The sequence below is a fragment of the Nerophis lumbriciformis genome, linkage group LG25 (genome assembly GCF_033978685.3).
Source record: "Nerophis lumbriciformis linkage group LG25, RoL_Nlum_v2.1, whole genome shotgun sequence".
Classification (NCBI taxonomy): domain Eukaryota; kingdom Metazoa; phylum Chordata; class Actinopteri; order Syngnathiformes; family Syngnathidae; genus Nerophis; species Nerophis lumbriciformis.
Window position 1 is genome coordinate 36,532,394 of NC_084572.2, and position 25,158 is coordinate 36,557,551.

The 25,158-nt window shown below is 27.9% G+C and overlaps 1 protein-coding gene across 2 annotated transcripts in view; it reads left to right on the forward strand.

Moving 5' to 3' along the window:
- The first annotated feature begins 810 nt into the window (after positions 1-810).
- The window catches only part of LOC133622053 (uncharacterized), a 29,835-nt gene continuing 5,487 nt past the window's right edge, over positions 811-25,158 (forward strand). The window contains exons 1-4 of one of the 2 annotated variants that reach the window (XM_072916098.1): positions 811-1,014; positions 2,645-2,866; positions 2,915-3,214; positions 3,284-3,344. In XM_072916098.1, coding sequence (XP_072772199.1) covers positions 822-1,014; positions 2,645-2,866; positions 2,915-3,214; positions 3,284-3,344 — 776 coding nt within the window. In that variant the 5' untranslated portion in view covers positions 811-821. Of the gene's footprint in view, positions 1,015-2,644; positions 3,215-3,283; positions 3,345-25,158 lie in introns of both variants that reach the window. The other variant, XM_061984592.2, reaches the window with a different exon arrangement.

Consider the following 25,158-nt stretch of genomic DNA (forward strand, 5'->3'; position numbering starts at 1 on the left):
GGTTGGGTGATGGTTTGGGGTGCCATGTCATCTGCTGGTGTCGGTCCACTCTGTTTCCTGAGATCCAGGGTCAACGCAGCCGTCTACCAGCAAGTTTTAGAGCACTTCATGCTTCCTGCTGCTGACCTGCTCTATGGAGATGGAGATTTCAAGTTCCAACAGGACTTGGCGCCTGCACACAGCGCAAAATCTACCCGTGCCTGGTTTACGGACCATGGTATTTCTGTTCTAAATTGGCCCGCCAACTCCCCTGACCTTAGCCCCATAGAAAATCTGTGGGGTATTGTGAAAAGGAAGATGCAGAATGCCAGACCCAAAAACGCAGAAGAGTTGAAGGCCACTATCAGAGCAACCTGGGCTCTCATAACACCTGAGCAGTGCCAGAAACTCATCGACTCCATGCCACGCCGCATTAACGCAGTAATTGAGGCAAAAGGAGCTCCAACCAAGTATTGAGTATTGTACATGCTCATATTTTTCATTTTCATACTTTTCAGTTGGCCAACATTTCTAAAAATCCCTTTTTTGTATTAGCCTTAAGTAATATTCTAATTTTGTGACACACGGAATTTTGGATTTTCATTTGTTGCCACTTCAAATCATCAAAATTAAATGAAATAAACATTTGAATGCATCAGTCTGTGTGCAATGAATAAATATAATGTACAAGTTACACCTTTTGAATGCAATTACTGAAATAAATCAAGTTTTTCTAAATATTCTAATTTACTGGCTTTTACCTGTATATATGGAGAGTCAATGGTGCTTGAAATGGATCAATACTTAGTGACTTGTTACATCTCCTCACAGAAGCAGCTGACATGAAACTGACAACTCCGCTACTTGGAGTACTACCACTAGTACTACCACTAGTACTACCACTTCTGCTGTCTGTGGCCGTCCAGCAGAGCAGCGGCCGACTGGTCTCCAGATGTGAGCTGAGGGACAAACTGAGGGAGAAGATCGTCCTCTCAGACCAGACCACAAACCTCACCCAAAAAGTCTTGACCTTACGTGAGTCACATGACCAACAACACACTTTGTGTCACGTCGTGTTGTGTAGTGTGTGTGTTAAGCGTGGTGTAGTTTGATTTGTATTGTAGTGTAGTACCATGTAGTGTTGTGTAGCATAGTGTATTTTAGTTTCGTACCACATAGCGTTGTGTAGCATAGTGTATTTTAGTTTAGTACCACATAGTGTTGTGTAGCACAGTGTATTTTAGTGTAGTACCACATAGTGTTGTGTAGCATAGTGTATTGTAGTGTAGTACCACGTAGTGTTGTGTAGCATAGTGTATTTTAGTTTAGTACCACGTAGTGTTGTGTAGCATAGTGTATTTCAGAGTAGTACTACATAGTGTTGTGTAGCATAGTGTATTTCAGTGTAGTACCATGTAGTGTTGTGTAGCATAGTGTATTTTAGTGTTGTACCACATAGTGTTGTGTAACATAGCGTATTGTAGTGTAGTACCACGTAGTATTGTGTGGTATAGTGTAGTGTAATGTACGATTGTGTAGTGTGTGTTAAGTGTGGTGTAGTTTGATTTGTATTTTAGTGTAGTACCACGTAGTATTGTGTAGCATAGTGTATTGTAGTGTAGTACCACGTAGTGTTGTGTAGCATAGTGTAGTACCACGTAGTGTTGTGTAGCATAGTGTATTTCAGTGTAGTACCATGTAGTGTTGTGTAGCATAGTGTAGTACCACATAGTGTTGTGTAGCATAGTTTATTTTAGTGTAGCACCACGTAGTATTGTGTAGCATAGTGTATTTCCGTGTAGTACTACGTAGTGTTGTGTAGCATAGTGTAGTACCATGTAGTGTTGTGTAGCATAGTGTATTTCAGTGTAGTACCACGTAGTGTTGTGTAGCGTAGTGTATTTCCGTGTAGTACCATGTAGTGTTGTGTAGCATAGTGTAGTATCACGTAGCGTTGTGTAGCATAGTTTATTTTAGTGTAGTACCACGTAGTATTGTGTAGCATAGTGTATTTCCGTGTAGTACTACGTAGTGTTGTGTAGCATAGTGTAGTACCATGTAGTGTTGTGTAGCATAGTGTATTTCAGTGTAGTACCATGTAGTGTTGTGTAGCATAGTGTAGTACCACGTAGTGTTGTGTAGCATAGTGTATTTTAGTGTAGTACCACGTAGTATTGTGTAGCATAGTGTATTTCCATGTAGTACCACGTAGTGTTGTGTAGCATAGTGTAGTACCATGTAGTGTTGTGTAGCGTAGTGTATTTCCGTGTAGTACCACGTAGTGTTGTGTAGCATAGTGTAGTACCACGCAGTGTTGTGTAGCATAGTTTATTTCAGTGTAGTACCACGTAGTGTTGTGTAGCATAGTGTAGTACCACGTAGTGTTGTGTAGCATAGTGTATTTCAGTGTAGTACCACGTAGTGTTGTGTGGCACAGTGTATTGTAGTGTAATGCCACGTAGTGTTGTGTAGCATAGTGTATTTCAGTGTTGTACCACATAGTGTTGTGTAGCATAGTGTATTTCAGTGTAGTACCATGTAGTGTTGTGTAGTATCATGTAGTGTTGTGTAGTATCATGTAGTGTTGTGTAGCATCATGTAGTGTTGTGCATGGAGTGTGTAGTATTGTGTAGCATAGTGTGCTTTGATGTTTTTGTTGTGTTAGTTGTGTGTCACTTGGAGAAGACGTCCCAGATGAACACCAGCGCCGTGACCATATTTGGCGAGCGCATCAGCACGCCACGGGACGAGCAAGCTCTCCCGGTGACCTCCGACCCCACGGTTCCCGCCTTCACCAAAGTGACTTCAAGTGCGTCCGACACCAGCGACACAAACATCGAGTGGAGTGACGACACAAACGTTGAATGGGGCGACGACACAAACGTTGAGTGGGGCGACGACACAAACGTTGAATGGGGCGACGACACAAACGTTCAGTGGGGCGACGACACAAACGTCGCTGAGGGAATTTCTGGCGAGGAGGACGAGGACACGCTGGCGTCCGAGAGCCACGCGGAAGTCAACTTGTGGCTGCTGATGGAGACTCTGAACGAGGAAGAGAGCAAGTTCGACGAAGAAGAGCTGGAGAGCGCCGACGACAAGCTGAGCGAAGACGGCGGCGACAACGGCGTCCCGTGGTCGCTGGGCTATCACGGCCTCTTCCAGCTGTCAGACAGCTTCTTCTGCCAGTCCGACGCCCGCTGGAGTCAGAACGTCTGCAACACCACCTGCGGCGGTGAGTGCGCCACTTCCTGTTGCACCTTCAGTGCCACGCCCCTAACTGAATCTAACCCCGCCCCCTCAGCCTTCACTGATGATGACATCACCGACGACCTGGAGTGCTTCGTCAAGAGTCTTTACTGGCTGTGAGTGAACAACACCTTCTACTTTCAACATCAATACTTTTATTTTGAAATTCAGCAGTACTTTTCAGTCATGCTTCAACCAAACACAAACATCCAAACCTATTTCAACATTAATACTTTTATTTTGGAATTGAGCAGTACTTTTTATTCATGCTTCAATCATTCACAAACATCCAAACCTATTTCAACAATAATACTTTTATTTTGAAATCCAGCAGTACTTTTTATTCATGCTTCAACCAAACACAAATGTCCAAAACTATTTCAACATTAATACTTCTATTTTTAAATTCAGCAGTACTTTTCATTCTTGCTTCAACCAAACACAAACATCCAAAACTATTTCAACATTAATAGTTTTATTTTTAAATTCAGCAGTACCTTTTATACATGCTTCAACCAAACACAAACATCCAAAACGATTTCAACATTTATACTTTTATTTTGAAATTTAGCAGGACTTTTTATTCATACTTCAACCAAACACAAACATCCAAACCTATTTCAACATTAATAGTTTTAATTTTAAATTCAGCAGTACCTTTTATTCATGCTTCAACCAAACACAAACATCCAAAACTATTTCAACATTTATACTTTTATTTTGAAATTTAGCAGTACTTTTTATTCATGCTTCAACCAAACACAAACATCCAAAACTATTTCAACATTTATACTTTTATTTTGAAATTTAGCAGTACTTTTTATTCATGCTTCAATCATTCGCAAACATCCAAACCTATTTCAACATTAATACTTTTATTTTGAAATTCAGCAGTACTTTTCATTCTTGCTTCAACCAAATACAAACATCCAAAACTATTTCAACATTAATACTTTTATTCTGAAATTCAGCAGTACTTTTTATTCATGCTTCAACCAAACACAAGCATCCAAACCTATTTCAACATTAATACTTTTATTTTTAAATTCAGCAGTACTTTTTATTCATGCTTCAACCACACACAAACATCCAAACCTATTTCAACATTAATACTTGTATCTTTAAATTCAGCAGTACTTTTTATTCATACTTCAACCAAACACAAACATCCAAACCTATTTCAACATTAATACTTGTATCTTTAAATTCAGCAGTACTTTTTATTCATACTTCAACCAAACACAAACATCCAAACCTATTTCAACATTAATAGTTTTATTTTTAAATTCAGCAGTACCTTTTATTCATGCTTCAACCAAACACAAACATCCAAAACTATTTCAACATTTATACTTTTATTTTGAAATTCAGCAGTACTTTTTATTCATGCTTCAACCAAACACAAACATCCAAACCTATTTCAACATTATTACTTTTATTTTGAAATTCAGCAGTACTTTTTATTCATGCTTCAATCAGTTGCAAACATCCAAAACTATTTCAACATTGATACTTTTATTTTGAAATTCAGCAGTATTTTTCATTCTTGCTTCAACCAAACACAAACATCCAAAACTATTTCAACATTAATACTTTTATTCTGAAATTCAGCAGTACTTTTTATTCATACTTCAACCATACACACATGAAAAACTATTTCAACATCAATACTTTTATTTTGAAATTCAGCAGTACTTTTTATTCATGCTTCAACCACACACAAACATCCAAACCTATTTCAACATTAATAGTTTTAATTTTAAATTCAGCAGTACCTTTTATTCATGCTTCAACCAAACACAAACATCCAAAACTATTTCAACATTTATACTTTTATTTTGAAATTTAGCAGTACTTTTTATTCATGCTTCAACCACACACAAACATCCAAACCTATTTCAACATTAATAGTTTTAATTTTAAATTCAGCAGTACCTTTTATTCATGCTTCAACCCAACACAAACATCCAAAACTATTTCAACATTAATACTTTTATTTTTAAATTCAGCAGTACTTTTTATTCATACTTCAACCAAACACAAACATCCAAACCTATTTCAACATTAATACTTTTATTTTTAAATTCAGCAGTACTTTTTATTCATGCTTCAACCAAACACAAACATCCAAAACTATTTCAACTTTTATACTTTTTATTTTGAAATTTAGCAGTACTTTTTATTCATGCTTCAACCAAACACAAACATCCAAACCTATTTTAACATTATTACTTTTATTTTGAAATTCAGCAGTACTTTTCATTCATGCTTCAACCAAACACAAACATCCAAACCTATTTCAATTAATACTTTTATTTTGAAATTGAGCAGTACTTTTTATTCATGCTACAAACATCCAAACCTATTTCAACATTAATACTTTTATTTTTAAATTCAGCAGTACTTTTTTATTCATACTTCAACCAAACACAAACATCCAAACCTATTTCAACATTATTACTTTTATTTTGAAATTCAGCAGTACTTTTTATTCATGCTTCAATCAGTTGCAAACATCCAAAACTATTTCAACATTGATACTTTTATTTTGAAATTCAGCAGTATTTTTCATTCTTGCTTCAACCAAACACAAACATCCAAAACTATTTCAACATTAATACTTTTATTCTGAAATTCAGCAGTACTTTTTATTCATACTTCAACCATACACACATGAAAAACTATTTCAACATCAATACTTTTAATTTGAAATTCAGCAGTACTTTTTATTCCTGCTTCAACCAAACACACGCATCCAAACCTATTTCAACATTAATACTTTTAATTTTAAATTCAGCAGTACCTTTTATTCATGCTTCAACCAAACACAAACATCCAAACCTATTTCAAAATTAATAGTTTTATTTTGAAATTTAGCAGTACTTTTTATTCATGCTTCAACCAAACACAAACATCCAAACCTATTTCAACATTATTACTTTTATTTTGAAATTCAGCATTACTTTTTATTCATGCTTCAATCATTCGCAAACATCCAAAACTATTTCAACATTGATACTTTTATTTTGAAATTCAGCAGTACTTTTCATTCTTGCTTCAACCAAACACAAACATCCAAAACTATTTCAACATTAATACTTTTATTCTGAAATTCAGCAGTACTTTTTATTCATACTTCAACCATACACACATCAAAAACTATTTCAACATCAATACTTTTATTTTGAAATTCAGCAGTACTTTTTATTCATGCTTCAACCACACTCAAACATCCATCTAGGTGGCAGCATTGCTTCAATTATTCTACAGGCCGACCAGGAAATATATGAGGAAGTATACATAGTATAAAGTGTTAAGTAGTACAAGTGTTTAGTGTACATAGTGTACTATAAAATGTTAAGTAGTTTTAGTGTTTAGTATACATAGTACAGTATAACATGTTAAGTATAAGTGTTTGGTATACATAGTGCTGTATACAATGTTAAATAAGTATTTAGTATGCATAGTGTACTATAAAATGTTGAGTAGTATAAGTGTTTAGTATACATAGTGTACTATAATATGTTAAGTAGTATAAACATTTAGTAAACATAGTGCAGTATAAAATGTTCAGTAGTATAAGTATTTAGTATACAGTATAAAATGTTAAATATAATTGTTTAGTATACATAGTGCAGTATAAAATGTTCAGTAGTATAAGTATTTAGTATACATAGTGCAGTATAAAATGTTTAGTAGTATAAGTATTTAGTATACATAGTGCAGTATAAAATGTTCAGTAGTATAAGTATTTAGTATGCATAGTGCAGTATAAAATGTTCAGTAGTATAATTATTTAGTATACATAGTGCAGTATACAATGTTCAGTAGTATAAGTATTTAGTATACATAGTGCAGTATAAAATGTTCAGTAGTATAAGTATTTAGTATGCATAGTGTAGTATAAAATGTTCAGTAGTATAAGTATTTAGTATACATAGTGCAGTATGCAATGTTCAGTAGTATAAGTATTTAGTATGCATAGTGTAGTATGCAATGTTCAGTAGTATAAGTATTTAGTATACATAGTGCAGTATACAATGTTCAGTAGTATAAGTATTTAGTATACATAGTGCAGTATACAATGTTCAGTAGTATAAGTATTTAGTATACATAGTGCAGTATAAAATGTTCAGTAGTATAAGTAGTTAGTATGCATAGTGCAGTATAAAATGTTCAGTAGTATAAGTATTTAGTATGCATAGTGCAGTATAAAATGTTCAGTAGTATAAGTATTTAGTATGCATAGTGCAGTATAAAATGTTCAGTAGTATAATTATTTAGTATGCATAGTGCAGTATAAAATGTTCAGTCGTATAAGTATTTAGTATGCATAGTGCAGTATGCAATGTTCAGTAGTATAAGTATTTAGTATGCATAGTGCAGTATAAAATGTTCAGTAGTATAAGTATTTAGTATACATAGTGCAGTATACAATGTTCAGTAGTATAAGTATTTAGTATACATAGTGCAGTATAAAATGTTCAGTAGTATAAGTATTTAGTATACATAGTGCAGTATACAATGTTCAGTAGTATAAGTATTTAGTATGCATAGTGCAGTATAAAATGTTCAGTAGTTTAAGTATTTAGTATACATAGTGCAGTATGCAATGTTCAGTAGTATAAGTATTTAGTGTACGTAGTACTTTAGCTGTGTACTTTTGTCCTCGTGGATGCGTTAATATTTAGCAGAAATCACATGCAAGAAAAGGTCACCTGACAACATTCAATTATGGGCGGGGCTTCACCTGGGGCCAGATACACGTTTTCCACTTATGACGCAACAGCCCCGCCTGCTGGTGGCAGACAAGCATTACAACATCAACAGTTAGAGATTCAGTAAGTCGTCACATAGCGCTTGTGTTCAGTCACGTGACTTATTGTCGGAAGTGACACGCAGTGGTGGTCAGCCAAGCCAAGATGGAGTAGCGTGTGAGCTGCTTTTCTCTTCGTCGTTTCGTCAAATCTTGCAGTCTTCCCGCTTTTTTCATGACCTCTCCAGGAATTTTGAAGAAGCTTTTATTATTTTCGTGATTTCAACGATTCGTACCGCCGAAAACGACATAAGCATAGCGCATTTTTTCTATGGAGGGAAATTACTGACAAAACTCCACTAACTCGAAAAAAAATGTTGGGTTTGTGAAACTTTTTTTTGAGTTTTTTAAACATTTATTGTGTTTGTAAAACATTTTTTTTAATTTGTGAAACTTTTTTTTGAGTTTTTGAAACATTTATTGTGTTTGTAAAACATTTTTTTGAGTTTGTGAAACTTTTTTTTTAAATTTGTGAAACTTTTTTTTGAGTTTGTGAAACTTTTTTTTGAGTTTGTGAAACTTTTTTTTGAGTTTGTGAAAAAATGTTTGTTTGTGAAACATTCTTTTGAGTTTGTTGAACATTTTTTAGTTTGTGAAACATTTTTTAGTTTGTGAAGAAAAAAAATGGTGTTTGTGAAAAAAAAAATTTGTGTGACATTTTTTGTGTTTGTACATAATTTTTGAGTTTGTGTAGCATTTTTTGAGTTTGTGAGATATTTTTTTGTTTGTGAAATTTTTTTTTGAGTTTGTGAAACATTATTTTGAGTTTGTGAAACATTTTTTTGTTTGTGAAACATTTTTTTGACTTTGTGAAACATTTTTTGTGTCTGTGAAACATTATTTTGAGTTTGTTGAACATTTTTGTGTTTGTGAAACATTTTTTTGAGTTAGTGAAACTTTTTTTTTAATTTGTGAAACTTTTTTTGAGTTTGTGAAACATTTTTTTGAGTTTGTGAAAAAATGTTTGTGTTTGTGAAACATTTTGAGTTTGTTGAACATTCTTTAGTTTGTGAAACATTTTTTAGTTTGTGAAGAAAAAAAATGGTGTTTGTGAAAAAAAAAAATTTGTGTAACATTTTTTGTGTTTGTACATAATTTTTGAGTTTGTGTAGCATTTTTTGAGTTTGTGAGATATTTTTTTTGTTTGTGAAATTTTTTTTTGAGTTTGTGAAACATTATTTTGAGTTTGTGAAACATTTTTTTGTTTGTGAAACATTTTTTTGTTTGTGAAACATTTTTTTGACTTTGTGAAACATTTTTTGTGTCTGTGAAACATTATTTTGAGTTTGTTGAACATTTTTGTGTTTGTGAAACATTTTTTTGAGTCAGTGAAACTTTTTTTTTAATTTGTGAAACTTTTTTGAGTTTGTGAAACATTTTTTTGAGTTTGTGAAAACATGTTTGTGTTTGTGAAACATTTTGAGTTTGTTGAACATTCTTTAGTTTGTGAAACATTTTTTAGTTTGTGAAGAAAAAAAATGGTTTGTGAAAAAAAATAATTTGTGTAACATTTTTTGTGTTTGTAAATCATTTTTGAGTTTGTGAAGCATTTTTTGAGTTTGAAATATTTTTTTTGTTTGTGAATTTTTTTTTTGAGTTTGTGAAACATTATTTTGAGTTTGTGAAAAAAAATTTTGTTTGTGAAATATTTTTTTGTTTGTGAAACATTTTTTTTACTTCGTGAAACATTTTTTGTGTCTGTGAAACATTCTTTTGAGTTTGTTGAACATTTTTGTGTTTGTGAAACATTTTTTTGAGTTAGTGAAACTTTTGAATTTGTGAAACATTTTTTTGAGTTTGTGAAACATTTTTTTGAGTTTGTGAAAAAATGTTTGTGTTTGTGAGACATTCTTTTGAGTTTGTTGAACATTTTTTAGTTTGTGAAATATTTTTTAGTTTGTGAAGAAAAAAAATTGTTTGTGAAAAAAAATAATTTGTGTAACATTTTTTGTGTTTGTAAATAATTTTTGAGTTTGTGAAGCAGTTTTTGAGTTTGTGAGATTTTTTTTGCTTGTGAAATTTTTTTTTGAGTTTGTGAAACATTTTTTTTGTTTGTCAAACATTTTTTTGTTTGTGAAACATTTTTTTGACTTCGTGAAACATTTTTTGTGTCTGTGAAACATTATTTTGAGTTTGTTGAACATTTTTGTGTTTGTGAAACATTTTTTTGAGTTAGTGAAACTTTTTTTTTAATTTGTGAAACATTTTTTTGAGTTTGTGAAAAAATGTTTGTTTGTGAAACATTTTGAGTTTGTTGAACATTTTTTAGTTTGTGAAACATTTTTTAGTTTGTGAAGAAAAAAAAAGGTGTTTGTGAAAAAAAAAATTGTGTAACATTTTTTGTGTTTGTAAATCATTTTTGAGTTTGTGAGGCATTTTTTGAGTTTGAGATATTTTTTTTGTTTGTGAAATTTTTTTTTGAGTTTGTGAAACATTATTTTGAGTTTGTGAAACATTTTTTTGTTTGTGAAACATTTTTTTTACTTCGTGAAACATTTTTTGTGTCTGTGAAACATTTTTTGTGTCTGTGAAACATTATTTTGAGTTTGTTGAACATGTTTGTGAAACATTTTTTTGAGTTAGTGAAACTTTTTTTTGAATTTGTGAAACATTTTTTTGAGTTTGTGAAACATTTTTTTTGAGTTTGTGAAAAAATGTTTGTGTATGTGAAACATTCTTTTGAGTTTGTTGAACATTTTTTAGTTTGTGAAACATTTTTTAGTTTGTGAAGAAAAAAATGGTGTTTGTGAAAACAAATAATTTGTGTAACATTTTTTGTGTTTGTAAATCATTTTTGAGTTTGTGAAGCATTTTTTGAGTTTGTGAGATATTTTTTTGTTTGTGAAAACATTTTTTGAGTTTGTGAAACATTTTTTTGAGTTGTGAAACATTTTTTTTGTTTGTGAAACATTTTTTTGACTTCGTGAAACATTTTTTGTGTCTGTGAAACATTATTTTGAGTTTGTTGAACATTTTTGTGTTTGTGAAACATTTTTTTGAGTTAGTGAAACTTTTTTTTTAATTTGTGAAACATTTTTTTGAGTTTGTGAAAAAATGTTTGTTTGTGAAACATTTTGAGTTTGTTGAACATTTTTTAGTTTGTGAAACATTTTTTAGTTTGTGAAGAAAAAAAAAGGTGTTTGTGAAAAAAAAAATTGTGTAACATTTTTTGTGTTTGTAAATCATTTTTGAGTTTGTGAGGCATTTTTTGAGTTTGAGATATTTTTTTTGTTTGTGAATTTTTTTTTTGAGTTTGTGAAACATTATTTTGAGTTTGTGAAACATTTTTTTGTTTGTGAAACATTTTTTTTACTTCGTGAAACATTTTTTGTGTCTGTGAAACATTTTTTGTGTCTGTGAAACATTATTTTGAGTTTGTTGAACATGTTTGTGAAACATTTTTTTGAGTTAGTGAAACTTTTTTTTGAATTTGTGAAACATTTTTTTGAGTTTGTGAAACATTTTTTTTGAGTTTGTGAAAAAATGTTTGTGTATGTGAAACATTCTTTTGAGTTTGTTGAACATTTTTTAGTTTGTGAAACATTTTTTAGTTTGTGAAGAAAAAAATGGTGTTTGTGAAAACAAATAATTTGTGTAACATTTTTTGTGTTTGTAAATCATTTTTGAGTTTGTGAAGCATTTTTTGAGTTTGTGAGATATTTTTTTGTTTGTGAAAACATTTTTTGAGTTTGTGAAACATTTTTTTGAGTTGTGAAACATTTTTTTTGTTTGTGAAACATTTTTTTGACTTCATGAAACATTTTTTGTGTCTGTGAAACATTATTTTGAGTTTGTTGAACATTTTTGTGTTTGTGAAACATTTTTTTGAGTTAGTGAAAGTTTTGAATTTGTGAAACATTTTTTTGAGTTTGTGAAAAAAAAATTTTGTTTGTGAAACATTTTTTTGACTTTGTGAAACATTTTTTTGACTTTGTGAAACATTTTTTGTCTGTGAAACATTATTTTGAGTTTGTTGAACATTTTTGTGTTTGTAAAACATTTTTTTGAGTTAGTGAAACTTTTTTTTTAATTTGTGAAACATTTTTTTGAGTTTGTGAAAAAAATTTTGTGTTTGTGAAACATTTTGAGTTTGTTGAACATTTTTTAGTTTGTGAAACATTTTTTAGTTTGTGAAGAAAAAAATGGTGTTTGTGAAAAAAAATAATTTGTGTAACATTTTTTGTGTTTGTAAATCATTTTTGAGTTTGTGAAGCATTTTTTGAGTTTGAGATATTTTTTTGTTTGTGAAATTTTTTTTGAGTTTGTGAAACATTATGAGTTTGTGAAACATTTTTTGTGTCTGTGAAACATTCTTTTGAGTTTGTTGAACATTTTTGTGTTTGTGAAAAAAAATGTTGAGATAGTGAAACTTTTGAATTTGTGAAACATTTTTTTGAGTTTGTGAAACATTTTTTTGAGTTTGTGAAAAAATGTTTGTGTTTGTGAAACATTCTTTTGAGTTTGTTGAACATTTTTTAGTTTATGAAACATGTTTTAGTTTGTGAAGAAAAAAAATTGTGTTTGTGAAAAATAATTTGTGTAACATTTTTTTGTGTTTGTAAATCATTTTTGAGTTTGTGAAGCATTTTTTGAGTTTGTGAAACATTTTTTTGACTTTGTGAAACATTTTTTGTGTCTGTTAAACATTCTTTTGAGTTTGTGAAACAATTTTTTGAGTTAGTGAAACTTTTTTTTTTAATTTGTGAAACATTTTTTGTGTTTGTGAAACATTGTATTGAGTTTGTTGAACATTTTTTAGTTTGTGAAACATTTTTTATTTTGTGAAACATTTTGAGTTTGTGTAAAAAAAATATTTGTAAAACATTTTGAGTTAGTGAAACATTTTTTGATTTTGTAAAATATTTGAGTTTGTGAAACAATTTAGAGTTTGTGTAACATTTTTTTGTGTTTGTGAAAAAAATTTTATGTTTGTGAAACATTTTTTTGAGTTCGTGAAACATTTTTTTGAGTTTGTGAATCACTTGTGTTCGTGCAACATTTCTTATTTGTAAAACATTTTTTTGAGTTAGTGAAACGTTTTTTGTATTTGTGAAAAATACATTTGTGTAACATTTTTTGTGTTTGTAAAATATTTATTGGAGTTTGTTAATCATTTTTGAGTTTGTGAAGCATTTTTGAGTTTGTGAAACATTTTTTATTTTTGTGAAATATTTATTTGAGTTTGTGAAAAATGTTTGAGTTTGTAAAACATGTTTTTGTGTTTGTGAAACATTTAGAGTTTGTGAAACATGTTTTGTGTTTGTGAAACATTTTTGACTTTGTGAGACATTTTTTATTTTGTGAAACATGTTTTAGTTTGTGAAGAAAAAAAATTGTGTTTGTGAAAAATAATATTTTGTGTAACATTTTTTTGTGTTTGTAAATCATTTTTGAGTTTGTGAAGCATTTTTTGAGTTTGTGAGATATTTTTTTTGCTTGTGAAAATTTTTGAGATGGTGAAACATTTTTTTGTTTGTGAAAAAAAAATTTGTTTGTGAAACATTTTTTGTGTCTGTTAAACATTCTTTTGAGTTTGTGAAACATTTGTTGTTTGTGAAACATTCTTTTGAGTTTGTGAAACATTTGTTGTTTGTAAAACAATTTTTTGAGTTAGTGAAACTTTTTTTTTAATTTGTGAAACATTTTTTGTGTTTGTGAAACATTGTATTGAGTTTGTTGAACATTTTTTAGTTTGTGAAACATTTTTTATTTTGTGAAACATTTTGAGTTTGTGTAAAAAAAAAAATTGTAAAACATTTTGAGTTAGTGAAACGTTTTTTTGTATTTCTGAAACATTATTTTGAGTTTGTTGAACATTTTTGAGTTTGTGAAAAAAAATTGTGTTGTGAAAAAAAAAATTGTGTAACATTTTTTGTGTTTGTAAAACATTTATTGGAGTTTGTAAATCATTTTTGAGTTTGTGAAGCATTTTTTGAGTTTGTGAAACATTTATTTTGTTGAACATTTTTTAGTTTGTGAAACATTTTTTAGTTTGTGAAACATTTTTTAGTTTGTGAAACTTTTTTTATTTTGTGAAACTTTTTTTATTTTGTGAAACATTTTGAGTTTGTGTAAAAAAAATTGTTTGTAAAACATTTTGAGTTAGTGAAACGTTTTTTTGTATTTGTGAAACATTATTTTGAGTTTGTTGAACATTTTTGAGTTTGTGAAAAAAAAAATTATGTTGTGAAAAAAAATAAATTTGTGTAACATTTTTTGTGTTTGTAAAACATTTATTGGAGTTTGTAAATCATTTTTGAGTTTGTGAAGCATTTTTTTGAGCTTGTTAAACATTTTTTTATTTTGTGAAATATTTATTTGAGTTTGTAAAAAATGTTTGAGTTTGTAAAACATGTTTTTGTGTTTGTGAAACATTTAGAGTTTGTGTAACATTTGTTTGTGTTTGTGAAACATTTTTTTGAGTTCGTGAAACATTTTTTTGAGTTTGTGAATCACTTATTTGTGTTCGTGAAACATTTCTTATTCGTAAAACATTTTTTTGAGTTAGTGAAACGTTTTTTTGTATTTGTGAAACATTTTTTGTGTTTGTGAAACATTATTTTGAGTTTGTTGAACATTTTTGAGTTTGTGAAAAGAATTTGAGTTTGTGAAAACATTTTGAGTTTGTGAAAAAAAAAGATTGTTTTGTGAAAAAAAAAATTTGTGCAACATTTTTTGTGTTTGTAAAACATTTATTGGAGTTTGTAAATCATTTTTGAGTTTGTGAAGCATTTTTTGAGTTTGTGAAACATTTATTTTGTTTGTGAAACATTTTTTTGAGCTTGTGAAACATTTTTTATTTTGTGAAATATTTATTTGAGTTTGTAAAAAATGTTTGAGTTTGTAAAACATGTTTTTGTGTTTGTGAAACATTTAAAGTTTGTGAAACATGTTTTGTGTTTGTGAAACATTTTTGACTTTGTGAGACATTTTTTATTTTGTGAAACATTTATCAGTTTGTGAAACATTTTTTTTTGTGTTTGTGAAACATTTTTTTTGTGTTTGTGAAACATTTTTTTTGTGTTTGTTTTGAGTTTTGGCAGTCATTTGTCTTGGAGAAAGGCAAAATGCCGCCAAGGGCCCACTGAGAATCGGGTGAGACATGACGTCATGTAAGCAAATCACAGATGTTTAGAGGGGAAAGAATACTGCAACTTTGAATCCAGCAGAGGGCGCCGTCTCACAATGTAGCGGCTGGAAGTTGCCAAGACGCGACGTTGTGTAACTGCATGTTTTCTAAGAACTATACTGAATACCACACCTGTCCAAATTACGGCCTAGGGGACATTTGTGGCCCCTTGGCTATTCCACAAAAAAAGGTGTACTGTAACGAGAAAATGATGCAATGTTGACACTATTTTTAAATTTCCCTGAGGGTACTCTCCTGAAGGAATCAATAAAGTACTATCTAATGAAGGAATCAATAAAGTACTATCTAATGAAGGAATCAATAAAGTACTACGGTATCTATCTATCTAATAACACAAAGCTGCAATGTGGGATGTAAAAAAAACTTTTAATAAAAATGAATCGACGGATAGATCTGAAGAGTAAATATTAATGAATAATTAACATCCAAAAAGCGGCAACAATATTCAATTTACATGTTGTGACCGGAATATTAACCATTAGCGATATTGGTATTATAAGCGCTAAGGCAGAGGAACTACTTTTAGCGGCGCCGTGATCACAGAGAGCTAACTTGCTTATGCTGCTATATTGAGCTGCTGCATCGCCTCAGAGTTGGTGAAAGTTAATTCTATTTGTGAAACATTTTAGAGTTTGTGAAACATTTTTTTTGAGTTTGTGAAACATGTTTGAGTTTGTGGAACATTTTTTTAAGTTTTTGAATTATTTTTTGTGTTAGCAAAACATTTTTTAGAGTTTCTGAAACATTTCTGAGTGTGTGAAACATTTTGGGTTGATGAAACATTTTTTGATTTAGTAAACTATTTTAGAGTTTGTGAAACATTTTTTATTTTGTGAAACATTTTGAGTTTGTGTAAAAAAAAATGTGTGTTTGTAAAACTTTTTGAGTTAGTGAAACATTTTTAGATTTTGTAAAATATTTTTGAGTTTGTGAAAAAAAAATTTTAGTTTGTGAAATATATTTTTAAGTTTGTTAATTATTTTTTTGAGTTTGTGAAACATTTTTGAGTTTGTGAATTATTTTTTGTGTTAGTGAAACATTTTTTTGCGTTTGTAAAACATTTCTGAGTTGGTAAAACTTTTTTTTGAGTTTGTCAAACATTTTTTAAAGTTTGTGAAACATTTCTGAGTGTGTGAAACCATTTTGAGTTTGTGTAACATTTTTTTGTGTTTGTGAAACATTTTGAGTTTGTGAAAACATTTTTGATTTTGCAAAATATTTTAGAGTTTGTGAAACATTTTTAAATTTGTGAAACAATTTTTGAGCTTGTGAAACATTGAGTTTGTGTAACATTTTTTTGTGTTTGTGAAACATTTTGAGTTATTGAAACATTTTTGGATTTTGTAAAATATTTTAGAGTTTCTGAAACAATTTTGAGTTTGTGTAACATTTTTTTGTGTTTGTGAAATATTTTGAGTTAGTGAAACATTTTTAGAGTTTGTGAAACATTTTTTTTTTCGTGAAACATTTTGAGTTTGTGTAACATTTATTTGTGTTTGTGAAACATTTTGAGTTAGTGAAACATTTGATTTTGTAAAATATTTTATAGTTTCTGAAACAATTTTGAGTTTGTGTAACATTTTGAGTTAGTGAAACATTTTTAGAGTTTGTGAAACATTTTTTGTGTTTGTGAAACATTTTGAGTAAGTGAAACATTTTTTGATTTCGTAAAACATTTTTGAGTTTGTGAAACAATTTTTATTTTGTGAAACATTTTGAGTTTGTGTAACATTTTTTGTGTTTGTGAAACATTTTGAGTTAGTGAAACATTATTTGATTTTGTAAAATATTTTAGAGTTTCTGAAACAATTTTGAGTTTGTGTAACATTTTTTTGTGTTTGTGAAATATTTTGAGTTAGTGAAACATTTTTAGAGTTTGTGAAACATTTTTGAGTTTGTGAAACATTTTTGGGTTTGTGAAACATTGAGTTTGTGAAACATGTTTTATTTTGTGAAACAATTTTTATTTTGTAAAATATTTTAGAGTTTGTGAAAAAAAATTTAGTTTGTGAAACATTTTTTATTTTGTGAAACATTTTGAGTTTGTCTGACTTTTTTTGTGTTTGTGAAACATTTTGAGTTCTTGAAACATTTTTGGATTTTGTAAAATATTTTAGAGTTTGTGAAACATTTTTGAGTTTGTGAAACATTTTTGAGTTTGTGAAACATTTTTTATTTTGTGAAACATTTTGAGTGTGTGTAACATTTTGAGTGTGTGTAACATTTGTGTTTGTGAAACATTTTGAGTTAGTGAAACATTTTTTGATTTTGTAAAACATTTTAGAGTTTCTGAAACAATTTTGAGTTTGTGTAACATTTTTTTGTGTTTGTGAAACATTTTGAGTTAATGAAACTTTTTTTGTGTTTGTGAAATATTTTGACTTATTGAAACATTTTTTGATTTTGTAAAACATTTTTGAGTTTGTGAAACCATTTTTATTTTGTGAAACAATTTTTATTTTGTAAAATATTTTAGAGTTTGTGAAACATTTTTGAGTTTGTGAAACATTTTTGAGTTTGTCAAACATTTTGAGTTTGTGTAACATTTTTTGTGTTTGGGAAACATTTTGAGTTAATGAAACTTTTTTTCTGTTTGTGAAACATTTTGAGTTAATGAAATGTTTTTTGATTTTGTAAAATATTTTAGAGTTTGTGAAACATTTTTGAGTTTGTGAAATAATTTTTATTTTGTGAAACAATTTTTATTTTGTAAAATATTTTAGAGTTTGTGAAACATTTTTGAGTTTGCGAAACAAAAATTATTTTGTGAAACATTTTGAGTTGTGTGACATTTTTTTGTGTTTGTGAAACATTTTGCGTTAGTGAAACATTGTTTGATTTTGTAAAACATTTTAGAGTTCCTGAAACAATTTTGAGTTTGTGAAACATTTTTGAGTTTGTGAAACATTTTTGAGTTTGTGGAACATTTTGAGTGTGTGTAACATTTATTTGTGTTTGTGAAACATTTTGAGTTAATGAAACATTATTTGAGTTAATGAAACATTATTTGATTTTGTAAAATATTTTAGAGTTTCTGAAACAATTTTGAGTTTGTGTAACATTTTGAGTTAGTGAAACATTTTGAGTTTGTGAAACATTTTTTGATTTCGTAAAATATTTTTGAGTTTGTGAAACATTTTTTATTTTGTCAAACATTTTGAGTTTGTGTAACATTTTGAGTTTGTGTAACATTTTTTGTGTTTATGAAACATTTTGAGTTAATGAAACTATTTGATTTTGTAAAATATTATTAGAGTTTCTGAAACAATTTTGAGTTTGTGTAACATTTTTTTTGTGTTTGTGAAACATTTTGAGTTAATTAAACTTTTTTTCTGTTTGTGAAACATTTTGAGTTAATGAAATGTTTTTTGATTTTGTAAAACATTTTTGAGTTTGTGAAACCATTTTTATTTTGTGAAACAATTTTTATTTTGTATAATATTTTTGAGTTTGTGAAACATTTTTGAGTTTGTGAAACATTTTTGAGTTTGTGAAACATTTTTTATTTTGTGAAACATTTTGAGTTAGTGAAACATTATTTGATTTTGTAAAATATTTTAGAGTTTCTGAAACAATTTTGAGTTTGTGTAACATTTTTTTGTGTTTGTGAAACATTTTGAGTAAGTGAAACATTTTTGAGTTTGTGAAACATTTTTTTATTTTGTGAAACATTTTGAGTTTGTGTAACATTTGTGTTTGTGAAACATTTTGAGTTAGTGAAACATTATTTGATTTTGTAAAGCATTTTAGAGTTTCTGAAACAATTTTGAGTTTGTGTAACATTTTTTTGTGTTTGTGAAACATTTTCTGGAATATCAACCATTAGCGATATTGTTATTATAAGCGCTAACGCAGAGGAACTACTTTTAGTGGCGCCGTGATCACAGAGCGCTAACGAGCTTATGCTGCTGTATTGAGCTGCTGCATCGCCTCCGAGTTGGTGAAAGTTCATTCTGGATGATAAATTGTGCCTCTCACCTGGATAGTAGAAGGTTGTGGACATAAACCCACAAGTTCCTCAAAAGGTGAGAAGAGGACGATAAAAAAAAGAGAGAGGAATGAGTTTGTTCGCTTTCTCCTTTTGGGAGTGTCGTTTCCTGTAAGTCACCTAATTACCTTCTAAATGTAGAACCTTTGTGGTTTCCACTTCCTTTAAAGGGGCCTCCACTTCCGGGCTGGAGTGCGTGGTTACTAGCGGGAGTGTTCCAGAAGGCGACGAGCATCAAACCCGAGGACAATCGACATGTTCTGTTGAAAACATGAAGACATTATTGTATGATAAACACTGCTCTGGTATGCGTTGTGCAACAAATCAACAGCGACACCAGTGAGTTTGTGTAACATTGTTTTGTGTTTGTGAAACATTTTGGGTTGATGAAACATTTTTTGATTTAGTAAATTATTTTAGAGTTTGTGAAACATTTTTTATTTTGTGAAACATTTTGAGTTTGTGTAAAAAAAAAAGTGTGTTTGTAAAACATTTTTAGTTAGTGAAACATTTTTAGATTTTGTAAAATATTTTTGAGTTTGTGAAAAAAAATTGATTTTGTGAAACATTTTGAGTTTGTGTAACATTTTTTAGTTTGTGAAATATATTTGTAAGTTTGTCAATTATTTTTTTGAGTTTGTGAAACATTTTTGAGTTTGTGAATTATTTTTTGTGTTAGTGAAACATTTTTTAGCGTTTGTAAAACATTTCTGAGTTTGTGAAACATTTTTGAGTTTGTGAAACATTTTTGGGTTTGTGAAACATTGAGTTTGTGAAAAAAAAATTATTTTGTGAAAAAAAAATTATTTTGTAAAATATTTTAGAGTTTGTGAAAAAAATTTTAGTTTGTGAAACATTTTTTATTTTGTGAAACATTTTGAGTTTGTCTGACTTTTTTTGTGTTTGTGAAACATTTTGAGTTCTTGAAACATTTTTGGATTTTGTAAAATATTTTAGAGTTTGTGAAACATTTTTGAGTTTGTGAAACATTTTTGAGTTTGTGAAACATTTTTTATTTTGTGAAACATTTTGAGTGTGTGTAACATTTGTGTTTGTGAAACATTTTGAGTTAGTGAAACATTTTTTGATTTTGTAAAACATTTTAGAGTTTCTGAAACAATTTTGAGTTTGTGTAACATTTTTTTGTGTTTGTGAAACATTTTGAGTTAATGAAACTTTTTTTGTGTTTGTGAAATATTTTGAGTTATTGAAAAATTTTTTGATTTTGTAAAACATTTTTGAGTTTGTGAAACCATTTTTATTTTGTGAAACAATTTTTATTTTGTATAATATTTTTGAGTTTGTGAAACATTTTTGAGTTTGTGAAACATTTTTTATTTTGTGAAACATTTTGAGTTAGTGAAATATTATTTGATTTTGTAAAATATTTTAGAGTTTCTGAAACAATTTTGAGTTTGTGTAACATTTTTTTGTGTTTGTGAAACATTTTGAGTAAGTGAAACATTTTTGAGTTTGTGAAACATTTTTTTATTTTGTGAAACATTTTGAGTTTGTGTAACATTTGTGTTTGTGAAACATTTTGAGTTATTGAAACATTATTTGATTTTGTAAAATATTTTAGAGTTTCTGAAACAATTTTGAGTTTGTGTAACATTGTTTTGTGTTTGTGAAACATTTTGGGTTGATGAAACATTTTTTGATTTAGTAAATTATTTTAGAGTTTGTGAAACATTTTTTATTTTGTGAAACATTTTGAGTTTGTGTAAAAAAAAAAGTGTGTTTGTAAAACATTTTTAGTTAGTGAAACATTTTTAGATTTTGTAAAATATTTTTGAGTTTGTGAAAAAAAATTGATTTTGTGAAACATTTTGAGTTTGTGTAACATTTTTTAGTTTGTGAAATATATTTGTAAGTTTGTCAATTATTTTTTTGAGTTTGTGAAACATTTTTGAGTTTGTGAATTATTTTTTGTGTTAGTGAAACATTTTTTAGCGTTTGTAAAACATTTCTGAGTTTGTGAAACATTTTTGAGTTTGTGAAACATTTTTGGGTTTGTGAAACATTGAGTTTGTGAAAAAAAAATTATTTTGTGAAAAAAAAATTATTTTGTAAAATATTTTAGAGTTTGTGAAAAAAATTTTAGTTTGTGAAACATTTTTTATTTTGTGAAACATTTTGAGTTTGTCTGACTTTTTTTGTGTTTGTGAAACATTTTGAGTTCTTGAAACATTTTTGGATTTTGTAAAATATTTTAGAGTTTGTGAAACATTTTTGAGTTTGTGAAACATTTTTGAGTTTGTGAAACATTTTTTATTTTGTGAAACATTTTGAGTGTGTGTAACATTTGTGTTTGTGAAACATTTTGAGTTAGTGAAACATTTTTTGATTTTGTAAAACATTTTAGAGTTTCTGAAACAATTTTGAGTTTGTGTAACATTTTTTTGTGTTTGTGAAACATTTTGAGTTAATGAAACTTTTTTTGTGTTTGTGAAATATTTTGAGTTATTGAAAAATTTTTTGATTTTGTAAAACATTTTTGAGTTTGTGAAACCATTTTTATTTTGTGAAACAATTTTTATTTTGTATAATATTTTTGAGTTTGTGAAACATTTTTGAGTTTGTGAAACATTTTTTATTTTGTGAAACATTTTGAGTTAGTGAAATATTATTTGATTTTGTAAAATATTTTAGAGTTTCTGAAACAATTTTGAGTTTGTGTAACATTTTTTTGTGTTTGTGAAACATTTTGAGTAAGTGAAACATTTTTGAGTTTGTGAAACATTTTTTTATTTTGTGAAACATTTTGAGTTTGTGTAACATTTGTGTTTGTGAAACATTTTGAGTTATTGAAACATTATTTGATTTTGTAAAATATTTTAGAGTTTCTGAAACAATTTTGAGTTTGTGTAACATTGTTTTGTGTTTGTGAAACATTTTGGGTTGATGAAACATTTTTTGATTTAGTAAATTATTTTAGAGTTTGTGAAACATTTTTTATTTTGTGAAACATTTTGAGTTTGTGTAAAAAAAAAAGTGTGTTTGTAAAACATTTTTAGTTAGTGAAACATTTTTAGATTTTGTAAAATATTTTTGAGTTTGTGAAAAAAAATTGATTTTGTGAAACATTGAGTTTGTGTAACATTTTTTAGTTTGTGAAATATATTTGTAAGTTTGTCAATTATTTTTTTGAGTTTGTGAAACATTTTTGAGTTTGTGAATTATTTTTTGTGTTAGTGAAACATTTTTTAGCGTTTGTAAAACATTTCTGAGTTTGTGAAACATTTTTGAGTTTGTGAAACATTTTTGGGTTTGTGAAACATTGAGTTTGTGAAAAAAAAATTATTTTGTGAAAAAAAAATTATTTTGTAAAATATTTTAGAGTTTGTGAAAAAAATTTTAGTTTGTGAAACATTTTTTATTTTGTGAAACATTTTGAGTTTGTCTGACTTTTTTTGTGTTTGTGAAACATTTTGAGTTCTTGAAACATTTTTGGATTTTGTAAAATATTTTAGAGTTTGTGAAACATTTTTGAGTTTGTGAAACATTTTTGAGTTTGTGAAACATTTTTTATTTTGTGAAACATTTTGAGTGTGTGTAACATTTGTGTTTGTGAAACATTTTGAGTTAGTGAAACATTTTTTGATTTTGTAAAACATTTTAGAGTTTCTGAAACAATTTTGAGTTTGTGTAACATTTTTTTGTGTTTGTGAAACATTTTGAGTTAATGAAACTTTTTTTGTGTTTGTGAAATATTTTGAGTTATTGAAAAATTTTTTGATTTTGTAAAACATTTTTGAGTTTGTGAAACCATTTTTATTTTGTGAAACAATTTTTATTTTGTATAATATTTTTGAGTTTGTGAAACATTTTTGAGTTTGTGAAACATTTTTTATTTTGTGAAACATTTTGAGTTAGTGAAATATTATTTGATTTTGTAAAATATTTTAGAGTTTCTGAAACAATTTTGAGTTTGTGTAACATTTTTTTGTGTTTGTGAAACATTTTGAGTAAGTGAAACATTTTTGAGTTTGTGAAACATTTTTTTATTTTGTGAAACATTTTGAGTTTGTGTAACATTTGTGTTTGTGAAACATTTTGAGTTATTGAAACATTATTTGATTTTGTAAAATATTTTAGAGTTTCTGAAACAATTTTGAGTTTGTGTAACATTGTTTTGTGTTTGTGAAACATTTTGGGTTGATGAAACATTTTTTGATTTAGTAAATTATTTTAGAGTTTGTGAAACATTTTTTATTTTGTGAAACATTTTGAGTTTGTGTAAAAAAAAAAGTGTGTTTGTAAAACATTTTTAGTTAGTGAAACATTTTTAGATTTTGTAAAATATTTTTGAGTTTGTGAAAAAAATTTGATTTTGTGAAACATTTTGAGTTTGTGTAACATTTTTTAGTTTGTGAAATATATTTGTAAGTTTGTCAATTATTTTTTTGAGTTTGTGAAACATTTTTGAGTTTGTGAATTATTTTTTGTGTTAGTGAAACATTTTTTAGCGTTTGTAAAACATTTCTGAGTTTGTGAAACATTTTTGAGTTTGTGAAACATTTTTGGGTTTGTGAAACATTGAGTTTGTGAAAAAAAAATTATTTTGTGAAAAAAAAATTATTTTGTAAAATATTTTAGAGTTTGTGAAAAAAATTTTAGTTTGTGAAACATTTTTTATTTTGTGAAACATTTTGAGTTTGTCTGACTTTTTTTGTGTTTGTGAAACATTTTGAGTTCTTGAAACATTTTTGGATTTTGTAAAATATTTTAGAGTTTGTGAAACATTTTTGAGTTTGTGAAACATTTTTGAGTTTGTGAAACATTTTTTATTTTGTGAAACATTTTGAGTGTGTGTAACATTTGTGTTTGTGAAACATTTTGAGTTAGTGAAACATTTTTTGATTTTGTAAAACATTTTAGAGTTTCTGAAACAATTTTGAGTTTGTGTAACATTTTTTTGTGTTTGTGAAACATTTTGAGTTAATGAAACTTTTTTTGTGTTTGTGAAATATTTTGAGTTATTGAAAAATTTTTTGATTTTGTAAAACATTTTTGAGTTTGTGAAACCATTTTTATTTTGTGAAACAATTTTTATTTTGTATAATATTTTTGAGTTTGTGAAACATTTTTGAGTTTGTGAAACATTTTTTATTTTGTGAAACATTTTGAGTTAGTGAAATATTATTTGATTTTGTAAAATATTTTAGAGTTTCTGAAACAATTTTGAGTTTGTGTAACATTTTTTTGTGTTTGTGAAACATTTTGAGTAAGTGAAACATTTTTGAGTTTGTGAAACATTTTTTTATTTTGTGAAACATTTTGAGTTTGTGTAACATTTGTGTTTGTGAAACATTTTGAGTTATTGAAACATTATTTGATTTTGTAAAATATTTTAGAGTTTCTGAAACAATTTTGAGTTTGTGTAACATTGTTTTGTGTTTGTGAAACATTTTGGGTTGATGAAACATTTTTTGATTTAGTAAATTATTTTAGAGTTTGTGAAACATTTTTTATTTTGTGAAACATTTTGAGTTTGTGTAAAAAAAAAAGTGTGTTTGTAAAACATTTTTAGTTAGTGAAACATTTTTAGATTTTGTAAAATATTTTTGAGTTTGTGAAAAAAATTTGATTTTGTGAAACATTTTGAGTTTGTGTAACATTTTTTAGTTTGTGAAATATATTTGTAAGTTTGTCAATTATTTTTTTGAGTTTGTGAAACATTTTTGAGTTTGTGAATTATTTTTTGTGTTAGTGAAACATTTTTTAGCGTTTGTAAAACATTTCTGAGTTTGTGAAACATTTTTGAGTTTGTGAAACATTTTTGGGTTTGTGAAACATTGAGTTTGTGAAAAAAAAATTATTTTGTGAAAAAAAAATTATTTTGTAAAATATTTTAGAGTTTGTGAAAAAAATTTTAGTTTGTGAAACATTTTTTATTTTGTGAAACATTTTGAGTTTGTCTGACTTTTTTTGTGTTTGTGAAACATTTTGAGTTCTTGAAACATTTTTGGATTT